Raw genomic sequence first — 25,994 nt, 5'->3', positions numbered from 1 at the left:
AGATCAGGAGTTTGAGAGCAGCCTGACCATACGATGAAACCCCATCTCTACTAAAAATACAAAAATTAGCCAGGCGTGGTGGCATGCACCTGTAATCCCAGCTACTCGGGAGGCTGAGACAGGAGAATCACCTGAACCTGGGAGGCAGAGGTTGCAGTGAGCCGAGATCGCGCCATTGCACTCTAGCCTGGGCAACAAGAGTGAAACTCCGTCTCAAAAAAAAAAAAAAAGTACCAAAAAACAACGATTAGGCCTCACCATTTTTACATCCCAACCAATTCCTATGAAGATTCTACAAATGCAGCTTCCATGATATGCCAATACTCTGTAGATCCTTTCTTGAAGAATTTCTTTCCCTTCCCGGTCCCATGTTCTAAGCCAAATCTCAGGATAAACACCAAATCTTATAGTTTTATAACTACCACCAATTATTCCAAGCTGTTGGGGGTGGCAAGGGGATAGGACTTTTCTAATCCCCTAAGAAAACTGAGTCATATGAGTGAGATGCCTTCCTCCATTCTTTCTCTCAAATCAAACCACTCAAGATTAAAATTTTCAAAATGCCAGTTGAAAGAGGTGAGAGCTATTGAGCATCATAAAGGAAATAGGGCAGAGCAAGTATGGAGAAATAATAACTTTTTCTTTAAGAGACGGGCGGGTGTGTGTGTGTGTGTGTGTGTGTGTGTTTCACACTATGTTGTGTGTGTGTGTGTGTATATGTGTGTCTCACTATGTTGCCCAGGTTGCTCTCGAACTTCTAACTTCAGGTGATCCACCTGCCTCAGCTTCCCAAAGTGCTGGGATTACAGGCATAAGCTACTAAGCCCAGCCCTAAACTTTCATTATCTTCAGACTACTGAACTAACAAACGTGTGTGTGTGTGTGTGTGTGTCTCTCTCTCACTATGTTGCCCAAGATGCTCTCAAACTTCTGACCTCAGGTGATCTACCCGCCTCAGCCTCCGAAAGTGCTGGGTGCTGGGTTTACAGGCATGAGCCATGGTGCCCAGCCCTAAACTTTCATTATCTTCAGACTACTGAACTAACAAAAATATACTATTAAAATGTCAATAAAGAAACATTACAAATATTCTAGAAACATAAGGCATGGATAAAATTAATTTAATAGCTAGCATTCAAACTCAGCAAGTTATTTCTAAAATACAGAAAGTTCACAGTATCTTTTTTTTTTTTTTTTTGAGACGGAGTTTCGCTATTGTTGCCCAGGCTGGAGTGCAATGGTGCGATCTCAGCTCACTGCAATCTCCACCTCCCAGGTTCAAGCAGTTCTCCTGTCTCAGCCTCCGGAGTAGCTGGGACTACAGGCGCGCCACCATGCCCAGCTAAATTTTTTTTTTTTTTTAAGTAGAGACGGGATTTCTCCATATTGGCCAGGCTGTTCACGAACTCCTGACCTCAGGGGACCCACCCGCTTGGCCTCCCAAAGTGCTGGGATTACAGGCGTGAGCCACTGCGCCCGGCCCACAATATTTTAATTATATGAAACAAATGATCTGTGCATTCTACATGAATAAAATAATAAAACACAGGAGGCATTTCAGATTTCAAAAGTGGTTTCTAAAAGGAGGTACACATACATGATCATGTCTTCATGTATTCCTTCTGCCTAAATATCTTGGCATCAAAAATATTACAATAAAATTCCTGAGTTTATACAGGGTAGAAGATCAAATGAGACACCTCGTAATGAAGTAGTTCCTAAAGAAGAGTATGGTACAAAGACAGTGGAGCTGCTACTTCACTCAGAAGTTTCATGTCGAGTATAATAAGATGGCAAGCATACTGAATGAATTGGTGAACTGAGCCATCTGGAAAAAACAACTGCAGTGTCAGTTTGTATAGAAAAAAATTCTGTTAAGTGATGATGAATAAAACCAGCTTTTTTTCTTTTCTTCAAATTTTCCAGCCTGTTCTATAAGTAGGCATTTTCTCATTTTATAGCCTCTTCCATTTTATTTATCTACCCATTCAAGAAACACCAACACCCAGTAAAATGGCAAGCTAACACACAAGTCGCATTTGAGTTCAATCCATTTCCTTTGAAACATTTACTGTCTCCATAATTCTCATCTTCCTATCCCTTTCACATTAACCCCTTCAATCAGCACTTATCATATTCAAATACCAAATTATAAAAGGGGACTTAAATTGGCATCTCAGCCAATGATCTACAGGTTTCCATAAAAAAAGGCACCCTTTTTGGTTACCTACCTTTAAAATCCCAAAAGAGTTCTAAGTTGACATATTTTAGGAATATTTAAATATGTAAACATTAGGGAAAATTCCTATATAAGCTTCACTAAATAGATGCACAGGCATTAACTGACTGAAGAATAAGGGTGTCATTGTATCTTATTCTTCACATGAAGGAAATAATTTTAATAGTCTGCCAGGATGTGAAAATTAGGGGCATTATATAAAACTATCTGTCAACAGTAATATCCTTTTGTTAAAGTAATGGTAGCACACTGCTTCAAATATATACTGAAAATAAGTAACTGTCATTAATATCATTGAAGGATAATGAAATAAAAGTCCTGAATTAGGCTGGGCATGGTGGCTTGCACCTGTAATTCCAGCACTTTGGGAGGCTGAGGCAGGTGGATCACCTGAGGTCAGAAGTTCGAGACCAGCCTGACCAATATGGTGAAACCCCGTCTCTACTAAAAATACAAAAATTAGCCAGGTGTGGTGGCACATGCCGGTAGTCCCAGCTACTCGGGAGGCTGAGACAGGAGAATTGTTTGAAACTGGGAGGCGGAGGTTGCAGTGAGCCGAGATCACACCACAGTATTCCAGCCTGGGCAACAGAGTGAGACTCCGTCTCAAAAAAAAAAAAATCCTGAATTAACTGTATGGCATTAACTAGGCAACCAAACCCACCTTAGGGGATATTAGCTGAAACAGAGAAGAAAAACAACAAAATACCTGTCACCCTGAAATGGACTCTGGTTCAGATAATATTAAACTAGTTCACGAATTAAGAATTGGTATCTCCACTGCTCACTAAACACATACAATCTTTATTGGTCAATTTAATGTAAAAATAACACCATATGATTATAAAGTTTGCTGAGCATTAGCTTCACATTTCTGAGGATGGGCAGAGGGACAAAAATACAAGGATTAAGTTCTAAGACAGGAATATTTATTTCTCCAACAGTATCTATGCTGGCCCCCAATTATGGTTGTTTTACATGATAGATAACTGAGACTAAAGAAGGGTTGAAACTATTTATTTGGAAGATATAAATTCTAGAAGATAACATCAGAAAACTCTTCTAGACATTAGGCAAAGAGTTCATGACCAAGAATCCAAAAGCAAATGCAACAAAAACAAAGGTAAGCAGATGAGACCTAATTAAACTAAAGAGCTTCTGCACAGCAAAAGAAATAATCAGCAGAGTAATCAGATAACCAATAGAGTGGGAGAAAATGTTCGCAAACTAGGCATCCAACAAAGGACTAATATCCAGAATCTACAAGGAACTCAAACAAATCAGCAAGGAAAAAAAAACAAATAATCCCATCAAAAAGTGGGCAAAGGACATGAATTGAAAATTCTCAAAAGAAGATATACAAATGGCCAACGAACATAGGGAAAAAATGCTCAACAGCTCTAATGATCAGGGAAATGCAAATCAAAACCACAATGCGATACCACCTAACTCCTGCAAGAATGGCCATGATTTAAAAATCAAAAAATAACAGATGTTGGCATGGATGTGGTGAAAAGGGAACACTTTTACACTGCTGGTGGGAATGTAAACTAGTACAGCCACTATGGAAAACAGTGTGGCGGTTCCTTAAAGAACTAAAAGCAGAACTACCATTTGACCCAGCAATCCCACTACTGGATATCTATCCAGAGGAAAAGAAGTCATTATATAAAGAAGACACTTGCACACACATGTTTATAGCAGCACAATTTGCAATTGCAAAAATATGGAACCAGCCTAAATACCCATCAACCAATGAGTGGATAAAGAAAATGTGGTATATACATCATGGAATACTACTTAGCCAAAAAGGAAGGAAAGAATGGCATTTGCAGCAACCTGAATGGAGTTGGAGACCATTATTCTAAGTGAAGTAACTCAGGAATGGAAAACCAAACATCACATGTTCTCACTTAGAAGTGGGAGCTAAACTATGAGGATGCAAAGGTGTAAGAATGAGATAATGGACTTTGGGGACTCGGGGAAGAGAGGCAAGGGGGTGCGGGATAAAAGACTACACATTGGGTACGGTATACACTGCTCAGGTGATGGGTGCACCAAAATCACAGAAATCACCACTAAAGAACTTTTCCATGCAACCAAACACCACCTGTTCCCCCAAAACTAGTGATATAAAACTACACACACATAAAAACAAACACACACATATATTCACCTTTATATCAATCATGTGGGTGGCTATAATTATTCTAGTTCTTCAGACACAGAGAAAATCAAGAGTCAGAAATCTTACTCAAGGTCACGAAGATATGCGGCAGGGTCAAACTTTTGAAAACCAAGTTGGTTTGCTCTGAGAGCTGTTTACACAGCACCAACACAGAATTTCAGAGACACATTTTGTGAGAAAGTTATCACCAGTGACAGAAACACAACAGGAGGCCCTACAATTCATTTCATGTGTGGGTGGAAAAAAAAGGAATCTATTATGAAAATACGCTGTATTTTATTTAAATAGTTTACCATCCAAAAAGTATTATACACACTTGGGCAGAGGGAAAGGAAATGGGATAGAGAAGATCTGATCTGTAACGGACAGATTGTTCACACCACTCCCCATACCAAAATATCCTTTTTACCCACCCTATCCCTCCACTGGATAACAACTACTTACAGATTTGAACAATTCTCAAAGACTGGGCATAACTAGTCTAAGAGCAACCACATTTCCTTTGATAAGAAATCAATTAGGAATGGCCATGTGGCCTATTTCTGGCCAATAAGATGCAAGGTGAAGTATTTTTGAAGAGATCAACAGGCAACCAGGATCTTTCTCCTACATGAAATGATCATCATCATTTACTATGCACTTATATGCCAGCATTACACTAAGCAGAGCAACCAGCCTTTAGAAAAAGCCAACACAGAACTGAGAAGAAAATGAATCCTTGATGAAACCTTAGATCAGCTGAATCAACCAATCCTGAAGGCTAGACTTCACATAGGAGCATATTTTTTATTATTTTAACCAATTTGAGTTGGAGTCCCTGAGGTTACAGCCTAAAAAGCATCTATACCAACACACTGTGCTAGAAAACAGCTTAATGTTGTGGAAAAGCCATCAGAGGTTCCACATTTATCCAGATGAAGGTGAAGTATTAGAAAAATGGAAAACCACCTAAAGGGGGATATCATTCCTTCTATTCCTACCTTCACTCATTCTGAATGCTAAGCACTTTAGTAATAAACTAAAATACCTCCTCCTCTTTGACTAAAAATGTTCATGCCCAAATTCTTCTTAAAATAGATAAGGAATACTAGAGAGAGGGCTGAAAAAGCCAAAGTCAGGATGAGATAAAAATCAAATGAAACCTTCACACTCTAGGGACGAGAAATATCATGGACTCGTTAAAGGTAAAAGTCCCCCCAAAAGAAGGCTGCCCTCACTTAAGGCAATTTTGCTAAGATCACCATGACTTGACTTTTTAGACTTTCTACCTGAACAAATAAAAGTGGTATGCAGGAATGTTCCCACCAAGGTTAAGTAGAACACTTTCAATCGGCCATGAAACACTGTTTCCCTTGATTAAAGGAGATTTTAAATATCGCCACTTTCATTTAAATGGAATTTTGCATCTTTAGAATTACTTAAGGTATCACTGTACTGATACACGCATAGTCACATTCCATAATTTGGGACACATCTGATTGCTTTTCCCTTCAAATGTATTTCCTAAGCAACATTTACCAAAAACACTTCTGCAACATAATAAGCATGTGAAATGCTTAAATGTTTATTCTGTATTATAAGACATTTTAAGAGTCTTTGATAGCTAATAGAAACTGCAAAAAAAATGTGAGGCAGCTTTATAAACTTATTTTCCAGTTCATATCCGCTGACATCCCACAGTATGGTGTCAGAAATGCTACTACTCTAAGCTTGAGGAAAAGTGGTAACTTCCAGGCATCCCTCATTCTCCACACTACCTGCACCCTGCACTTACCCTGGAACTTATTCCTCGACTGCACTTACCTTCAACCACTGTGTGATCTAAATTCTTCGCAATCTACTGTTTTTAGTGTTTTTGGTTGTATCTCCCTTTCTCTTTAACATCATCAGTATTGTTCTTTTAACTCATGTAAGGTAGAAACAGTACTTGCATAGTTTTCTACTTTAAAAATCTAGAACAATTAGACACTCTTGAGTACAGTTTTTTTTATTTTTAACCTTCAGTAGTTCCTTATTAGTGAGCTCAAATTACAATCTACTTGAATGTCATTCTTTATCTCCCCAACCACCCTTCCTTTAGAATCAAGATAGTCTGCAATGGAGATTCAGAATACAACAACCATTATAAACAATAAACATAAATTCACAAAAACTTAAACTTTTTCCTAAAACTGCTACTCCTTTCAAAACATAATTCCTCTGTTGGGCAGGAAAGCACTATTTTCAGAAAAAGCCCAGCAAGACCTAAATTGATGGTTCAGACAGCATAAAAAACTCAATGAAAAATTAAAAACTGGAGAAATATCACATTTCCATGGATACGAAGTTAATCAACAACATATCATCTTTTCCCACAATGTTTATGCTCACAAACCAACAGTCCAAATGCCTTGCAGAGAACACTCTTTTTTCTAATTTAAATATAAGATGTGCTTCTGCTGGTAGAAGTACTGAGACCCATGGAAACAGGGTCAATGATTGGGTCACAGAAAAACATCCATTCAGAATCATTCAGCTGGTTCTGAACTCTACAGTGGCAAATCATTTCTAGAGGAGTTATTTACATATCCAAACAGACTGAAACCTTCACCCTTTCCTGATGACAGATCTTAGTTAAAACTATTTTTTTTAAAGTGAAATTGTATAATGTTACCATGGAAGTCTTAGCATAACTACTTTGTACCTTGAAACTCTACTTCACAGTTGATAAACAGTTCTGTCACCTGAATTTTCAAATTTTCTTTTAAAGTGCCAATATAAATTCCAACATTTCTCAATGCTCTAATATTTAAGAAAAACAAAAACAAAAAAACCACAAAATTAAACATTGTATCTTGAAAAAACCCAACAACCTACCTTTAAACTAGACTCATAGTCTGTGTTCACTTTGAACATAAGCCCAAGTCGTAAATGAATTTCCTTGGCTCGACAAAAGCTGGGATCAACATAAAGCACCTCCTGAAATGCTTTAATTGCCCTGAAAGAATATAGACATAAGATATCTTAACTTTTTAACACGTGCATGAATTCTTGCTTGGTAGTACATTGAAACTTCTGTTTGATGCAATATTGTTTTAAAGGAAATGTTGGTTTTATAAAAATGATGTTAATAAATACTAAAAAAGTAAAATTGAAAAGGGGCATATGGACCTTTTATATAATTAAACGTATATAATCTAATTTGATATAAAGGGGAAGGAAGATAGGTTGAATTTATTCTAAATTATTCAAACAGACAGTATTCCATGGTTTAATCAAATTATCAGTAGAAATAACTGATTTCATTGTTTCTGAAATTTCCTAGGGGAAAACAGGGTGGGGCAGACAGGAAAGTTTTTAAGGATATGGGATTAATCTTGTTTCTGGTCTACTCTATAAAAATAAGTCTTCTTTCTAAAAGTTTACATTTTTGTCTTTCATATTTAGGCTTACAAACCATCTGTACCTTATCTTTTATACTATGTGCGGTTAAGAGACGGTCTTCATATTTTCCAAACTGATATCCAATAGTACCTGCACCATTTGTAGAAATGACCATCCTTACTCCAAAACTCTATGTTGCTACTGTGTCCTAAATCAAATACCCATATTTGTGTAGGTCTACTTCTCTATTCCATTCCGCTTTTCTTCGTCTATCAGTTCATCTTTGCCCCAAATTCACATTGTATCTTTTATAAAATGTTTTGATCACCAATAGAACAAGTTCAGGGGTTGGGGAAAGAAACACTTTTCATTGAATACATTATTATATTGTTTAATTTGATCATATGACTGTATTACCTACTCAAAAATAAATATTAAAATAATGACAAAGAAAAATGTCTACTTTGAATTTTGAAGGTTATATCAGATATAACAGTATATTCAGTATCATTTTAGGTTCCTCTACATGATTTAAAGCTTCTTCCAAGCACAAGCTAATATATTATTTGCAAAACTTTTAATCAATTATCTCTACCCCTACAGACCTTAAAGTGGCTATTTAGAATCTTAGATGCTTTCAAAACAAAAACAATCTTTTGTATAAAATAGTTCGAAACATCATAGCCACAAAATAGAGCAAAATAATACTTCATGTATTTAGTAACTTTACTTTCATCAATTCATACATTATTTACTTCCCAAAAAAGTGTGAATGGTTATGTACACTTTTGCTATAAAATTAAGAGTCCTAAAAGGTAGTGTTTATTGCAGATGGCAGTGAGGGGTGGAACACAGGTCTGGCATCAGACACCTTTACCCTGATTATGACAGTACTTTCTTCTGAAGGGGAGCTGGGTATCCATCTGTTAGGTGGATTTTTAAGTAGGTGGGGTATGTGTGTTATTATCTGATGTATATAGGCTTTGAGGCAGGAGAGGAGAGTTAAAGGACTGACAGGCAAAAACTGTGGTAAATTACCATTCTCATTTAAAGGCAGCTTCCTACTTAATCAACGTACACTTAGGGGTTGGGGCAAGTCACATGTTTGGAAAAGGCATCAAAAGGGTTAGGACGAGGACAACTGCAGCAATAAATGCTGCCAATTAAAACATATGGTGTGACTGGGAAAGGGTATACAAAGACTTTTAGAAGCTTCTGAGGTGATAGCAGTATTTTATTTCTTGATGGAGGTGGTGATTACATGAATGTTTATTTTATAACAACATGTTAAGATATACAATGACGATTTATGCATTTTTCTGTAGGTATGTTATATTTTATAATAATAAAATTATGGATAATGCTTCTTAACCTTACCTTATAGGACCAGAAAACTCTCTAATGGAATGGGTCAGAACTAAGCAATGTCCACACATGCCAATAAAAAACCCAGGCAGGCCTGAGTCAAAGATATGAAAGAAAAAGAATGAAAGTGGAAAAGAATAAAGAAATAACAAAGAATTCAGGAAAGGAAAAAGGTATAACAAAGGGTATGTCAGGAAGAGAAGGAGAAGGAACACAGTACAATAACAGCCCCTCAGGTGCAATATTTCCTACTCTCAGTTTCCATTTCTAGCCTTTTCCCTAAACACAGTATTTGTGGATATGTTTTACTCCATGGGTGCCTTTAGCACAGACATCTTTTCCACTTAGTTCACAATGTCACACGGGCGCAAAGAAACATGGGTTTAACATGTTCTCTATGTCTGTTAACAAACTGGGGTAAAAAAACACACTATTAATCTATAAGCAAAAAACACATGTTCCAAATAACAGCAGTCGTCTACGTTTACTCTTTAGGGACTATTAAGTGCCCAGGACAAGGTGCAACCTATATATATATAATCAAAGTTCTCCTCGTTGTTCTTTCTAAGTTTATCTCTAATCGAAAACCTTATAGACCCAATCTTCTGCTTCTGTATCTCATTACTAGATTACTGAAATAGTCTCCTTAAGGACTTTCCTTGCTCTGCTCTGGCTTGTACATATTCCCTCAAACGTGTGGCTCCTGTGATTGCCTAACAATTATGATACTATAAATAAAATCTCCATGTTGCACTTAAGATGGGTGAGCAGTACTTATTCAACTCCCATTTCTTCTTCTACCGCTATTATTGCTCCTCCTCAGCTATAAACTGGCTTATCTCAGGAATTCTTAAATACTGGTTCTCCTGACTTCACTGCTTTTCCTTACTAATTCTCCTGATCTCTAATATTTTGATTCATCTGCTGCCCTCTAAATCCACTATTATCGTCAAGACACACCACCTAAACTGGTCAACGACAATTTTTGTTTAGTGTAAACCAGCAGTTAGGTCTACTTTACAATCAAATCATTTCATTCACTACCTATCAGTGTGCTGTCTCCAGTTTTTCCAAGTGTATTCCTTGAGGCCTATATTTCTCTTCTATGTTTAATATCCTAAAATAATACAGCAAAGGGTTTAAATTTAATAGATGTTTACTGGTGCCATCACATTTACAGTTAATTGATGGGACTTCTTTACTGATCAGTTCTTCTAACACAAAACACATTATTCGAACATGTAAGTTCATTTCCTTTTCTAAACTTTTCCATGTTCTTCTCCTGTGTGCGTCTTCAGGTTTCTCCATCCCAAGAAAAACAAATAAGTAAATAAATAAGAAATAAAAATACTGGGGGAGGGGGAGAAGGAAGTACAAGGGAAGGTGGATTTGGAGTTAAGAGTTTAGAGTTAAGAGTTGAGGGAGTGGGAGGGTAGAGAAAATAGGTAACACTCAGACTACATTCTAATTTTGGTCATCAGCTTACTGCATTCATATTTCACCAAAATGCAGGTGGCCACAACATGATCTCTATGGCACAAACTAGACTAAATCATTAACACATTCAATTTCTGTAACCTCAGAATTCTGACTGACGGAATTTTAGAACATGAGAAATAGCTACCAGAAACCATAAATACTTTTATGATACAATTCCCTGGAAAGGTTTACAGTTTTCAAATACTTAAAGCATATTCTCTAACGAAACAAAAGAAATGCACATTGCTCTGCATGGTATCATTGGCATTTTTCTTAAAATCTGAAAAATATAGTTTTTATATCATCAAAATAGTTTCTATAGATTTTCAGTTTAAAGGTTTTTTTCATTTAAAGTTTGCCACTGTTAACCATTTTAAAAAGAAAATGATATAAAGCTAAAACCTCAATAACACTACCTACAAAAAACATATACATGTGCTGAATATATTTCACAATGGTCATTTTTAATAAGACTTCTACAAAGTCATTTTTAAAGCCTCCTCTAAAACTATAGTAAAAATAATAGTATTAATATTCTTAGCACAGTTCCAGTACATTTGGAAAGACACATAATAAAACTTTAAGTTGGCTGGGCATGGTGGCTCATACCTGTAATCCCAGCACTTTGAGAGGCCAAGGTGGGTGGATCATGAGGTCAAGAAATAGAGACCATCCTGGCCAACATGGTAAAACCCCATCTCTACTAAAAATACAAAAATTAGCTGGGCGTGGTGGCACGCGCCTGTAGTCCCAGCTACTCAGGAGGCTGAGGCGGAAGAATAGCTTGAATCCAGGAGGCAGAGGTTGCAGTGAGCCTTGATTGTGCCACTGCACTCCAGCCTGGCGACAGAGTGAGACTCTGTCTCAAATAAATAAACAAACAAATAAATACATATATACATACATACATAAAATAAAATAAATAAAACTTTAAGTTCTCTGAGGCTAATAGGCTGAACAAGAGATTTCTCACAGAGATATATGAAGGGATAAATCAACTAATTCCACAAATTTTCATACTAATAAAAGAATATTTTAGCTCTAATTTAGTTATAACACATACATACACAACACAGATATACATATATATTAGGAAATTTAGAAGTTGTTTCTAAATAATTAGAAACATTTGATGAAGTAAGGGACAGGTAGGTAAGGTTTTAAAAGGTTGAGATGGAAGAAGGCAAAAGTCACATAGGTTAAAAAAAATGCTTAAGATGTTTTCAGGGAAATGTTAATACACTGTGACTGGCACAAAGAATATATTAATATTTAGGGGAGCAGTAGGCTAGAAGGATCATTTGAGGTTGAATCAGAAATGACCTTAAATGTGAGGCTAAATTAGAAATGTCATACCCTGGATTATTCACACTGACAGTTGCTAATATATCACCTGTCCTGGTTCTTTTCTCCTCTCTAGCCACTCTTCATTTCATCACTTCAGGAGTGGGATTATTTTCTTTCCCCTACCCTATTGCAAGATTTATGTTTTTATTCACAATTTCCCTGAAGCCTAATTAATCAAAGCCCTTCCAAAATTTATCTAGCAATCTATGTATCACTGTTTAAGTGTAACTTTATCAGAACTGCCTTAAATCTGCTAGTTATTTTCCAAAATAAAAGTATATATAATAAACTCAAAACATGTTAACATTAACTGCTTAATTTCAATGGAAATGTAAGAGTATGTTTGTATCATGATAGCTCAAAAATACAATGTTTGCCAGGCTCCATGCTAGACAAGCCTCAGAATCAATGGTACCACCATGCATTAGGTCTATGTTGCATTATTCTTTCGTTCCATCAAAAAGCTGTAAGAACATCATTAAAACCACTATTCGTTTTCTTTACTGAACCCAAAGCAGTGACTATACAGGAGAGTAGAAATTCCTACACCCCTAAGAACACTTGTGACTAGTACAGTGCTATGAAAATGAATCCTACAGAAACTTTACACCAGGCTCCGTGGCTCACATCTATAATCCCAGCACTTTGGAAGGCCAAGGCAGGAGGACTGCTTGAGCCCAGGGGTTCAAGACCAGCCTGGGCAACACAGTGAGACCTCATCTCTACAAAAAAAAATACAAAAAATTAGCCAGGCATAGTGGTTCAAGCCTTCAAGCCTGTAGTCCAAGCTACTCGGGAGGCTGAGGTAGAAGGATCACTAGAGCCCCGGGAGGTTGAGACTTCAGTGGGCCGTGATTGTGCCACTACACTCCAGCCTGGGTGACAGACTGAGATCCTGTCTCAGAAAAAAAAGAAAAGAAAAGAAAAGAAAGAAAAGAGAAAAGAAGAGAAAAGAAAAAAGAAAACTTTAGTAGTAATTTGTTAATATTTCTGTCTTTCTGAATTCATTTCTACCTCGTTCTCCTAATCCTTTTTTATGTCAAAGTAATAATTATCACATTTCCTTATTAGGCCTGTCAACTATATTTGGGGGCTTAATTTCCAAAATCCTATGCTTCTAGCACAGTATCTCTTACATTTGCTGCCATAAGACCATTCTGATATTGATCAATGGAATGGAAAGAAGGAAAAAGGTTACAGGACAGAGATAGTTAATAAGGATTCTTAGGAAGATATATTTAGAGAGATGGCTATAAGCTATACAAGGAAGAATGATTTCTATTGTACTGACTTTATCTTTTCCCCCAACTATCTTTTTTTAGTCTAACTTTTCCTTGCTTTGTATTTCACTTACTCTCACCCTAGGATATAGGTTTCCTTCCAAAGGCAAGGAGCTCAGTTCAAGGTATCCCCTAGCAAAGAGCCACCTTAATGAATAAGAACAAGTGAATGCAGGGGCTTGCATGCATGCACATGTAAAGCAATGGCTTTTTAGAGACTGGTTTCTAGCACTCTGCTGCATATATTTTACACTCTGCTTCTATGTCTTCCTTTATCCTTCTGGGTATCTTTTAAGTTTGGTCCCAGATTACTGAGTAAAATAACAGCATAGCTGTTACCGTAAGTCCAATGAGGATGGAACAGTTGACTGGGCTCCTCTGTCTAAGAAGAGGCTGCAACTGATACTGGAAAAACTGACCAAATAATTGAACTATCTAGAGGCTGACCAATAAAATCAACTCTGAAATAAAAAATAGGTAGCATAAGATGACAATAGGTTAAGAGTAACACTATAGCTAATAAAATTGCTCTCAATATTTTAAGTCACCAACTCAGACACACGTTGGTCACACACATTATCATAAAATGCTTAACCTCAACAAATGCCAACAGACACAATTAGCAAATACCAAATTTTACTTAAATTATAAATGTACCAGAGATACAACACTCTGAAACATCATAGGCAGATTCTTCATGCTGACAATACAAAACAAAAACCCATACTCATCCCTAGAAACATTTCTCAATAGATCCCAAAGAACCTGACATGTGACTAAAACATTCCTGATCCCAGTAATCAGCAAGTATCTACAAATAAAACACAAAAGTAGTTTTAACCTAAATAAGCTCCAATCAATTAAGGCTGTACTCTAAAACTATCACCAAGCACCTACCCCATACTTTCTAATTTTATAGCTGTTAAAGAAATAGCAAGTTAAAGCAAAAATGTGAGGCAAATTTGTGAAAGAACATTTGATTAGCAAGAGAAAAACACAGCCAGAGTGAATTCATAAGATAGGGTGTGAGATGTATCATTTTAGGAAGCAGCTGTAAGAATTGAAACTCAAGACATGAGAAAATGATGGTAACCAGAACAGGATCAACAGAGCAGGGGGCACTTATTAATGTAGACATTGCATTGTTCTTATATCATTCAGTTTCATTTCTTAGGTCAACTGAAAAATATAGAAATCATATGTAGATAAGGAATCACAGCTACAAGCCTGCTAACTTAACATGGCCACATGCTTATTAAAGCAATCAACATTTGAACTATTGACAGGTTCACCTCATTACTAACTTTATGTTCTTAACCCCAGTACACAGAGAGGCTTACAAATTGCCATAGGTATGCGAAAACTGGCTGATATGAGGTAGAACAGAAGAGTTCCTCCCCTCAGGTTTCACCTAAATTATTTCTAGTTGGCCATAAAGATTATATCAATGTGCTCAAGTGAACAATGACAAATACTGATTAAATAATAACCACCTCTCAATCTTAAAACCTGGGGACAGAGTACAATAAAATATTTGATTGGAGACTATGAGCATAAGCTTGCTTCTGCCACTCAACAGTTATGTAATACTGACTGACACACACACACACACACCCTTGCTTTCTCCATCTACAAAATTAAGGGGGAAAAACTAAATTATCTCTAAGACTACTTCTAATTCTAGAAGTTTAGAATTTGAATTCTATAAGTAGGCTATTAAAGAAACTGAAAGATTTTAAAACAGTCCTAATCTATCTTTGGTTTTAAATACAATACACTGAACATGAAGTTAGGAGGCTTTATTTAGGATAATTTAATAGAGAATAAAATTACAAAGCTTCTTCATAAAAATCAATTATACCTTCCTAAGATTTACAAAGAAAACCAGTGATCTGAATCATTATAATACACTATATACACACAGGTATTCTCTAACAAAGCAGTGCTTCCACACATGATCAAAAGCCAACAAGACCAAAAGCTAAGAGGGAAGAAAAAGGATACTAGGAAAAACCATCCATGTATAAAGCCTCCTCTTTAGGGAAACCATATAAAATCATTGTCAATGCATATGTAAACGCTCTGTAATAAGTATTCAGGGTGCCCAATAGGTATATGACAGAGTTGTAACATTTTGCCACTCAATCACCTTCCTTTGGACTCCCACAGAATTCACCCGTGAGCTTAAAATTCTGGAGCACAGAAGGGACTCTGAAAAGGTCAGATACACTAAAAATAAAAAATGTCACCAGGTGTGGTGGCTCACACCTGTAATCCTAGCATTTTGGGAGGCTGAGGTGGGCGGATCACTTGAGGTCAGGAGTTCGACACCAGCCTGGCCAACGTGGTAAAACTCCGTCTCTACTAAAAATACAAAAACATTAGCCAGGCATGGTGGTGGGCGCCTGTAATCCCAGCTACTTGGGAGGCTGAGGCAGGAGAATCGCTTGAACCCGGGAGGCGGAGGTTGCAGTGAGCCAAGATCGTGCCACTGCACTCCAGCCTGGGCGACAGAGTGAGACTCTGACCAAAAAAAAAAAAAAAAAAAAATCTACATTGGGTTTACATTTTATAAAATGTACTGTATCTCACTTGATCATCAAAACTCTATAGGAAAGGCAAGTGACTGCTATGTAGTTTTGTTTTTTAAACAAATGATGATGCCGGCGTGGGGGCTCATGCCTGTAAATCTCAGCACTTTGGGAGGCTGAGGTGGGAGCATGCCCTGAGGCCAGGAGTTCAAGACCAGACTGGGCAACATAGGGGGAGGCCCCATCTCTACAAATAAAAACAAACTCTCTGGGCATGGTGGCATGTGCCTGTGGTCCCAGCTACTTGGGAGGCTAAGGTGGAAGGATTGCTTGAACACAACAGATTGAGACTGCAGTGAGCTGCAATCTCGCCACTGCACTCCAGCCTGGGCAACAGAGTGAGACCCTGTCTCAAAAAATAAATAAATAAAATAAAATAAAATAAAAAATAAATAAATAAATAAACTAAAGAGGAAACAGACCTAGAGAAGTTATTTAATTCAAGATCAAACTAAGTGGCAATGCTGTGACAACAATACCAATCTTTCAACTAAAACTATATGCCTTTTTACCCCATTAGTGCATACTATTGTCTGGTAAACAGAAAAACAACAATGGAGCAAAGGCCATAATATTACAGGGTACTTCACTTTACAGTTTAGAAAATCTTATATATTATTATTATTATATTTAATCTCCAACTCTGAAGTGGTACTATTCTACAGAGAACTGAGAGTTTATGAGTTGGTGCCTAGTTACTGGATATTGGAAAGTGCTAGCTGGTATGTGGAAGGGAGAAGTGGTCAATCTTGTCTAGAAGTCTGAAAACTAGCCATCATAGACCATTTACCCACATATCCTGACTTCTGAGATCATAGTGATTCACTAGTTCAAATAACTTGGGGAACACCAGTCCATAATGAATGACTGAGAAATTCCAAAAAGCTTTCTAATCTAAGCCTTCTTCAACAGAATCTTATACTAGATTTTTTCAGGAAAACATACAACTCTAAAAATCTAAGGTGAGCCAACACCCTTCAAGGAACAATCTAATCATTTCAAAAGATTACTGAAAAGTGTAGGTTTAATGACACTAAATTTTGTATTTATTACACACACACACAAAAAATCAAGCACAAACAAAACAAGCAAACAAGCCATTTACTGAAAACGACTGAATTACTGGTTTTATGTCAACTTACCACTGAAATGCATTATAATGGAAGTAGACCAAACCAAGACCATATAAAAAGGCAGCATTCTGTAAAGGAAGGGAAAAAGATTTTTAGGAAAAATACTTGTATCTAACATATATGATGTTATTATTGTAAAATACGGTATCCAAGATGTTTTAAGTCCTAAAATTCTATCATGCATTACAATATATTTTTAAAACACCAAAATAACAGTGATCAGATGGCACAGATTCCAATCAACTTAGAGAGGTATTCCAGCCCTGAAATAAAAATATTTACTAGCAGAAATTCTATGGTCAAATCTAAAATTAAAAATCTATTCTTCAGGAATAAGAAAATGCTCGGCCTATGTTATCCTATTCTCTCTTGCTTGTATCTACATTCTTTCTCTGGTTCTTTTTGTTTCTTGAATTGGATTTAATTTTATATTTAGTACTGCCAGGAAGGTAGTTAGAATTCAAAGGAAATGCACAGTATAAACCTAAAACAAATTTTAGTATTTAAGAAAAATAGCATCATGCCAATCATCACCTAGGCATTAACATCTTGTGCTTTAAATATCATTGACTCCTTTTGCAGTATGAAACAAGACATGTGTCAACACTTATCCTGACTAACTTTGACCTCTGGACTCCTAATAGGATCCAGCTATTTATATAATTTATATTTATATAACTCCATGATTTTTTCTTTTTTTTTAAAGAGACAAGGTCTCGCTCTGTCACCCCAACGCGATCACAGCTCACTGCAGCCTCAAACTCCTGGGCTCAAGCAATCCTCCCACCTCAGTCTCCCAAGTAGCTGGGACTAAAGGCATGTGACACCATGCCCAGCTCCTACTCCTTATTTTCAAAAACAGCAAATGTTTGAGTACCCAGTATATGTTTTATCAATAACCAAGCAAATCTATTTTAGTAAATCTTCCCTATTAAAAAAGAAGGTAAAGCTTTCATACTGATCTGTGTGAACAAATTTCTTCTTCGAAATTATAAGCTTCAAATTACAAATGTCTCTGATTTCTAAAACTTCAAAATTTTAACTATTATTACAATGCTTGTCACGCTGCCTGCGTTGCATCTCCCAAGAAAGACTGTGAGATAAAGGTTTTTGTACAAGTAGTTTATTTGAGAAGTATCTGAGGAAATACCTTTAATGAAGTAAAGAAGTGAGTCAGGAAAGGAAAGTATGCCAATAAAGGATGCATTATGGAGCTGATTATGACTCTAGGCAACTGGGACTCAAGCCTGCTGGAGATCTCTGGGAGACAGTATGGAACATTTCTCAGTCATCTTGCCCTAAGTATGAAGGAACTAGGGTAATTATACTACAACTTCTGTAATTCATTAGTTGAGAAAAAGAATCAATGATGTTTAAAGCCCAAAATGTAAACAGCTTGTCAGAGGCATTTGAACCAGAAGAACTCCATCTTGAATAGGGGCTGAGTAACGTAAGACTGTGACCTACTGAGCTGCATTCCCAGGAGGTTAGGCATTCTTAGTCACAGGATGATACTGGAGGTTGGCACAAGATACAGGTCACAAAGACCTTGCTGATAAAAACAGGTTGCAGTAAAGAAGCCAGCCAAAAGCCACCAAAACCAAGATGGCAACAAAAGTGACCTCTGGTCGTCCTCACTGCTCATTATACACTAATTATAATGCATTAGTATGCTAAAAGACACTCCTAGCAGCACTATCACAACGTCAGAACTCTGTAAGGTCTAAAAAGGTGAGGAACCCTCAGTTCTGGGAATTGCCCACTGCTTTCCTGGAAAACTAATGAATAATTCACCCCTTGTTTAGCATATAATCAAGAAATAACTGTAAGTATTGTCAGTTGAGCAGGTATTCCTTTACTTTCTTAATAAACTTGCTTTCACTTTACTCTGGATTATCCTCGAATTCTTTCTTGCGTGAGATCCAACCTGGGGTTTGGATCAGGACCCCTTTCCAGTAACAAGCTGAGTGACTTTTCTTGCTTTTTAAAAATGCTAAAGTTTGTCCTAAAATTATATTGTGCATTTCCTTTGAATTCTAAGTATCTTTCTAGAAACACTAAGTTTCTTAAATACATTGTCAAATGTAAAAATATGGTAATTTCATTTTATTAAGTCCTCATTACCCCCAATTTTCTGAATGAGGAAATTATATTACAGAAGTATTCACAAATTCCAGGAGTCACAAAGGTCTCAGACAACTTCCATTTTTAAAGTTCCTGTTTAAATTTTTTTTAATTTTAAATTTAGTTGAAACTGTTTTTAATCAGGATCATTCATCTACTATCCCACCCCCTGAAATAATCTGAGCATTTACTAGGTGCCAGGGACAATACTCAAGGGTTAAACAAACCAATCTGAATAAAATATACTTCCCCTGCTCTCAAGAAGTATGCAATCTAGAGGGTGGGGGAGAGGAGGCATGGATATTCAGAATGTGGTAAAAGTGGTAATAGTTAATCCAGAGTCATTTAGTGTTCTACCTAAAAAGTCAAGATTTGAAAGACAATGGGGGTGTGGGGGTGAGGGTGGTTGTGAAAGGAAAGGGAGCAACATCTTAACATCTATTTAGGCAACTGCCTGGACAGGGTGGAGTGAGCGTACAATAGAAATATGAGTTTTTTTTTTTTTTTTTTTTTATTTTCTTTGAGATGGAGTCTCGCTCTGTCGCCCAGGCTGGAGTGCAGTGGCGCGATCTCGGCTCACTGCAAGCTCCACCTCCCAGGTTCACGCCATTCTCCTGCCTCAGCCTCCTGAATAGCTGGGACTACAGGCGCCCGCCACCACGCCCAGCTAATTTTTTGTATTTTTAGTAGAGACGGGCATTTCTGATTTCAGGACACACTGTACATTCTCCCAACTTCATTCTTCTCCCTCTGGGAAATCTTATTCAATCCCCACCACCCTATAAATTCTATCAATCATTCAAGATCCATTTAAATGCCACCTTCCCCACGAAAGCTTTGCTTCTTGTCCCACCTCAAACTAGAGGTGATTTTTCCAACCTCTAAATTTGGTCTTACTGCAACGTCTCTATCATCTGACATTATTATGTAACAGTAAAAACTTAGTTTTATGCAATATCTAACAACTCTTTCAAAAGGTTCTAAAAAACCTTATGTGGTGGTAGAGGGCTTCATTTATAGAATGAAGAAACTGAATCAGAGAATAAGCAATTTACTCAAGGAAACAGGTACTAAGTAGCAGACATAGGAACTGAAACTAGGTCAGTCTCCAGAGCTCACTCTTAACTATTACACCATATATTTGTTACTTGTGTGTTGACTAAACTCCATCCGATCAAATAAAAATGCCATAAAGGCAGGAGTGATCACTGCCTGTATTCCTTGTTATCACCTAGCACAGGGCGCACTTCCATAGAGTAGATGCCCAAAGATTTACTAATCCAATCACCCAGTACAAGGGGACTTCAAAAAGTTCATGGGAAAAAACAGAATTAAAAGATAAAAATATAAACATTATTTCTCAACATAAGCTCCATCAAGTTCAAGACACGTTTGTAAGCAATGACACCAGCCATTTAGTCCAGCCCTAAACAACTGAGGGGTCCTGGGGGATGTAGCCATGTCAATGCAGTCTTTTTTACATTATTTACTGAAGAAAAAAGTGGGTGCCCTTTAAAGATTTTACTTTAAAGATTTTTTAAAATAGGAAATAAAAAGAAGCTGGAAGGAGCCAAATCAAGACTGTATCATTTCCCATGAAAACTCTCAAAACATTGCCCTTGTTTGATGAGAGGACTGAGTAGAGGCACTGCCATGGTGAGGCTTTTCTGGGCATTTTTCTGCTAAAGCTTTGGCGTTCTTAAAACATACTCGTAATAAGCAGAGGTTATTGTCATTCTTTGGCTCTCCGGAAAGTCAACAAGCAAAATGCCTTGAGAATCCCAAAAAACTGTTGTCTTGATCTGTGCTCTTGACCGGTCCACTTTCACTATGACTGGATCAATTTCTACCTCTTGGTAGCCATTGCTTTGATTGTGCTTTGTCATTAAGATCATACTGGTAAAGCCAAGTTTCACCTCCTGTTACAATCCTTTGAAGAAATGCTCAGGATCTTTTTTTTTTTTTTTTTTTTTTTTTTGAGATAGAGTCTTGCTTTGTCCCCAGGCTGGAGTGCAATGGTGCGATCTCGGTTCACTGTAACCTCCACCTCCAGGGTTCAAGCAATTCTCCTGACTCAGCCTCCCAAGTAGCTGGGACTACAGGTGTGTGCCACCATGCTGTTAGATATGAGTTCTAAATTTCTTTTCAAAGAATCAATATGTCAGTATGTTCAATCCTTTACCTTCTACTTTTAAACTTCCTCACAAAGCAACCTTTTTCGATTACCTGCTCCACCCTGACTCATTCTGATTACTGATTGCACCCTGACTCATTACCTGCTCCACCTGACTCATTCTGATTACTGATTGCACCCTGACTCATTACCTGCTCTGTCATAACCATTTTTCCCACCAAACCACTCACCCCGTCACTCTCTTTAAATCAGCCAATTGGAATTAGTTTAGCCTGGGCGGTCTAACCCTAGCCAAGAGGGGAATGACACAGCAGTAGGGGCTATGTGTGTCAGGGATAAGAACCCCCTCCCCTCCCTTGTCCAAGTGTGCGCTCACCATTGCTTCTATAGAAGGCACACCCTTCTATAGAAGTATCTTGCCTTGCTGAGAATTAAAAAGAAAATTTTATGTTCGAGTGCTATTTCTTTTGCAGCACCAAAACTTTATGTATAACAATTTGGGGGCTCACCCATGATTACAATCCCCTCCCGACAGTCTCTGGTTCTCCCTCATGAGGAGGCATGCCCTGCCCCTTGTGGTCACCTCAGGGGTGAGAAATCAGAACTCACCCAGTGCGAGGAATAACCCAAGCTCTTGGCAACATGGCGGCGGGGGGTGCGCAGGGCCGGGGGGGACTGGCCAGTAACCTAGCTTAAAGGATTCTCACATACCACACTGATGACTGTACACAGACCAAGGAAGGAGAAGCCACAGGAGCCAGTAAAGTATTTCCTTGGTGGTAGGGACCAAGGTAAGAAACCCGGGGGGGGGGGGGGGGTGAGGTGAAGTACTCCTTGGTTGGGGTGGCTTACAGATTAAAAAGAGGTGAGACATGCCCATTGGAGGGGACTGAACTTCACACGAACCTCCAGTAGTAGAAAAGGCGAGAAATTTCCAGTAGGGGAAATTGAGCCTCCCCACAAAAGGTGACAAATTTTCAGTAAGGGAAATTGAACCTTGAAACTTACCCCAAAACCATCAAGATGGGAAATACCCCAAGCAAGACAGGGAGCAAGAGGGATAAAGATGGTAACAAAGATATCCCCCCAGATAGCCCCCTAGGTCTCATGCTAAAACAATGGAAGGATAACGAAAGGACTAAACATAGGAAAAAGCAACAAATGATAAAATATTGATGTTTTATTTAGACTCAAAGACCCATCCTCAAACCCTCAATCTTCTGGCCAAAGTTTAGGTCGAATTAGGATGTAATGTGTCAGCTTCTAATCCGACATGTTAATGATAAAAGTCCAGTGTCTCAGAAGAACTAGGCTATGCCCTCTGTTGGAGGCATGGACCTGCCCTCCTTTTTCCCTTAAAAACAAATAGGAAAGAACCCAATCTGGCACCTCAAAATGAAAAGTCAGAGGAGCCAGCTCTCATGCCTAAAGACTCCAGCGCATGGGATCCCCTAGACTATCTTCCCCCACTCAGTGTCCCCAATCTTTCCCCTCAGACAGCCACTGCCTCCTCAGATCCCATTCCAAATTCCACCTCTACTCACGTTATCCCTCCTCCTTATAACTCTGACTCTTGGGAATTACCGTCCCACCAGCCCATTCCCTCCCAACCTAAAGACCCCTCTCTAAAAGGACTCCAGCGTGAGGTAGAACAATGTAAAAAAGATATTCAGAATTTCCCATTTCCCTCCATAACTAAGAGGCCCGACCCTCTTCCCTTTGAAAGAGGTACCATAAGGAGGGGGGGGGGGCCACTGGCTTTGTAAATGCTCCCTTAACCAGTTCAAAGTCTAGAATTTTAAAAAGGAGCTTAAACCACTACTAGATAACCCTTATGGAGTGGCAGACCAAATTGCCCAATTCTTAGGACCTCAGTTATACACTTGGGTCGAGTTAATGTCCATCCTGGGCATCCTCTTTTCAGGAGAAGAAAGGAGTATGATTTGTAGGGCTGCTATGATAGTTTGGGAACGTGAGCATCCTCCTGGTGAAAACGTTCCTACCGCGGACCAGAAATTCCCCGCCTGAGACCCCTGGTGGGACAATAACAAAGCAGATCAACGGGAAAATATGCAGGACCTAAGAGAGACAATAATAAAAGGAATTCGGGAGTCAGTACCCCGAACCCGAAATCTTTCTAAAGCATTTGATATACAACAGGAAAAGGATGAAGGGCCTATGAGATTCCTAGACAGACTGAGGGAGCAAATGAGGCAATATGCAGGCCTCAATTTGGATGATCCCCTTGGGCAAGGAATGTTGAAACTCCAATTTGTCACTAAAAGTTGGCCAGACATTTCAAAAAAGTTACAAAACATAGACAGTTGAGAAGACCGTCCCCTAAGTGAGCTTCTCAGGGAAGCTCAGAAAGTATATGTGAAAAGGGATGAAGAAAAACAGAAACAAAAGACAAAACTTACGTTTTCTACCTTCCAACAGATGGCTCCAAACCCAGGTACTTCTAGACAGAGTTTCCAGGGAGCTAGAAACTATAAAGGGTCCAAACCCTCTTTTAAAGGACCCCAGTCTCCATCTGGAGGACCAAGGTCCTCATCTACCAGGCCCCCTAAAGAGTATGGTGGAGCAGGGTTAAAGAATCCCAGAACTAAGGAGGAAGGACAAGATAGGTGCTATTGATGTGGAAGAACAGGCCACTTCAAGAGAGGATGTCCTGAACTAAGAAAGGACAAAAGAAGCCCTTCCGCTCATGACTTTCGAGGAAGAACAGGGAGGTCAGGGGCTCTGTCTCTTTTATCTTGAGTCCCTCTCCAGGGTAAAAGGGGAAAGAGAGGGGAGAACAGCAGCATAAGCGTCTGGCAGAGGCAGGGAAAGACCAGCAGAAAGGAAACAGAGAGAGAGAAGCGGGGGTGGAAGGGGGAGAAGAGAGAGAGAGGGGAGAGAGAGGAGAAGGCGGGGGAGAGAGAAAAAAAGGCAGAGAGAGAGAGGAAGACACAGAGAGACAAAGAGGGAGTCAAAGAGAGACAGAGAGAGGAAGAGACAGAGACAAAGAGGGAGTCAAAGAGAGAGACAGTCAAAGAGAGAGAGAAAGAGAGAGATATAAGTAGTAAAGGAAAAAACAGTGTACCCTATTCCTTTAAAAGCCAGGGTAAATTTAAAACCTATAATTGATAATTGAAGGTCTTCTCCATGACACTGTAACACTCCAATACCACCTTGTCAGTGTAAACAAGGGCACAGCCCAAAAGCACTGAGGCCACTGACAACTCGTAGCCTTCCTATCAAAAATCCTTAACCCAGTAACCCGCGGATGGCCCTAATACATTCAATCTGTAGCGACAACTGTTTTGCTAACACAAGAAAGGATGAGGCTATTCTGTTAAAAAAAAAAAAAAAAAAAAAAAGAAGAAGGATAATTCAACATTAACCACTAAAAATTCCCTTAACCCAGCAGGTTTCCTAACAGGATCTAAATCTTAATTACTGTACAAAGGTCCGACCAGACCTAGGAGGAACTCCCTTCAGGACAGGACCAGACCTAGGAGGAACTCCCTTCAGGACAGGACGATAGACAGTTCCTCCCTCCTCCTGGGTGACTGACGGAAAAAGACACAATGGGTATTCAGTAATTGATAGGGCAACTCTTGTACAAGCAGAATTAGGAAAATTGCCTAATAATTAGTCTGCTCAAACATGGGAGCTGTTTGCACTCAGCCAAGCCTTAAAGTACTTACAGAACCAGGAAGGAACCATCTATACCAATTCTAAGTTAATTTGGACTAAACAAGGTCTTATTAATAGCAAAGGATAACTGAAATCCCAAACTTACAAGGTTTTCAACAAAAGTAAAGTTTGCTAAAAATTAACAGTGTAACATGTATTATCCTAACTTCTAATCTTGTGGCCTTAGGCAGTCTAGTCCACAGACATAAAGGAAGTTCACTTTGGAGAAGAATGAAAAGGGGGGGGGGGGGGGCGGGGAGGGGAAGAATTTATATAAAAAGAATGTTATATGGTAAATTCTTGTCCTAAAATAAATTAACTGGTTGTTTAAAGAAAGGGATGTTTGCAACAAGTCAGAAAGTTGAGGTATGTCAAAGAATTGTCTGTGAAAGTCGTGAAAAAAAATGTTATAAAAGGGAATTTATGCAAGAAATGTTATATAATTTAAAAGTAATTAGGCCTCCTGAATGTAAAACTATTGAAGAAACAGTTTATGTGCAAGGTTTGTAAGGAAAGTAAAATATACCTTTGGTAAAAGGATTAAAAGGAGGCATAAGAATGTGCATTTTTACCTACATTAAAAGGTTAAAGAAATATATTTTGTTTTAAAGGTTTGAGCAATTTTTAAAATGTTAATTGTAAAGGAAATTCTGTGTGTAAACATACTGGCTAAAGTTAAAGAGGTATCATCCAGTCTTTCTGTGAACTGGACATTAAAATAGAAGCACAAAAGGTTTTTCTTAAAGCACTAACCTGCTCTTTAACAAAAATTATAAAAGGTTAAACAGAGTCTATAAAAATTTTACCTTATGGTCAGACATTAAAATTGGATAAATATGTCTACAAGGTTTTATTAAAACTGAGTTTAACATTAATAACACACTAATATAAAGGTGAAATTTAGCTTATCTAGTATAAAAATCATACAGGAAGCACTGTCAAATATAAAACGGTGTTTGGCTTTCTTCGGTCTAAAAACTAATAAAAATAGGTGCTAAGGGAAATTTCTCAGTAAGAAGGCACCAAGGACTATAAAGACCACTGCTGATGTCCCCACATTTAAAACAAAA

General features: G+C 38.1%; 1 protein-coding gene across 31 annotated transcripts in view; it reads right to left on the bottom strand.

The window, feature by feature from the left end:
- The window catches only part of KDM6A (lysine demethylase 6A), a 235,034-nt gene that overhangs the window by 81,351 nt on the left and 127,689 nt on the right, over nucleotides 1-25,994 (bottom strand). For 28 of the 31 annotated variants that reach the window (XR_010154914.1, XR_010154920.1, XR_010154915.1 and 25 more), the window contains 2 exons: nucleotides 16,995-17,053; nucleotides 7,284-7,404 (listed from right to left, as the gene is read on the bottom strand). Coding sequence is in view for 19 of the 31 variants with exons in the window: in XM_003953973.6 (XP_003954022.2) it covers nucleotides 7,284-7,404; nucleotides 16,995-17,053 (180 nt within the window). In the remaining 12 variants the exon portion in view is untranslated. The remainder of the gene's footprint in view (nucleotides 1-7,283; nucleotides 7,405-16,994; nucleotides 17,054-25,994) is intronic. The other 3 variants (XM_063804920.1, XM_063804921.1, XM_063804923.1) reach the window with 1 other exon arrangement.

Source organism: Pan troglodytes, chromosome X (assembly GCF_028858775.2).
Source record: "Pan troglodytes isolate AG18354 chromosome X, NHGRI_mPanTro3-v2.0_pri, whole genome shotgun sequence".
In the NCBI taxonomy this organism is placed as follows: Eukaryota; Metazoa; Chordata; class Mammalia; order Primates; family Hominidae; genus Pan; species Pan troglodytes.
The sequence above is the reverse complement of the archived record's forward strand: the minus strand, read 5'-3'. Positions and strand labels throughout refer to the sequence as shown.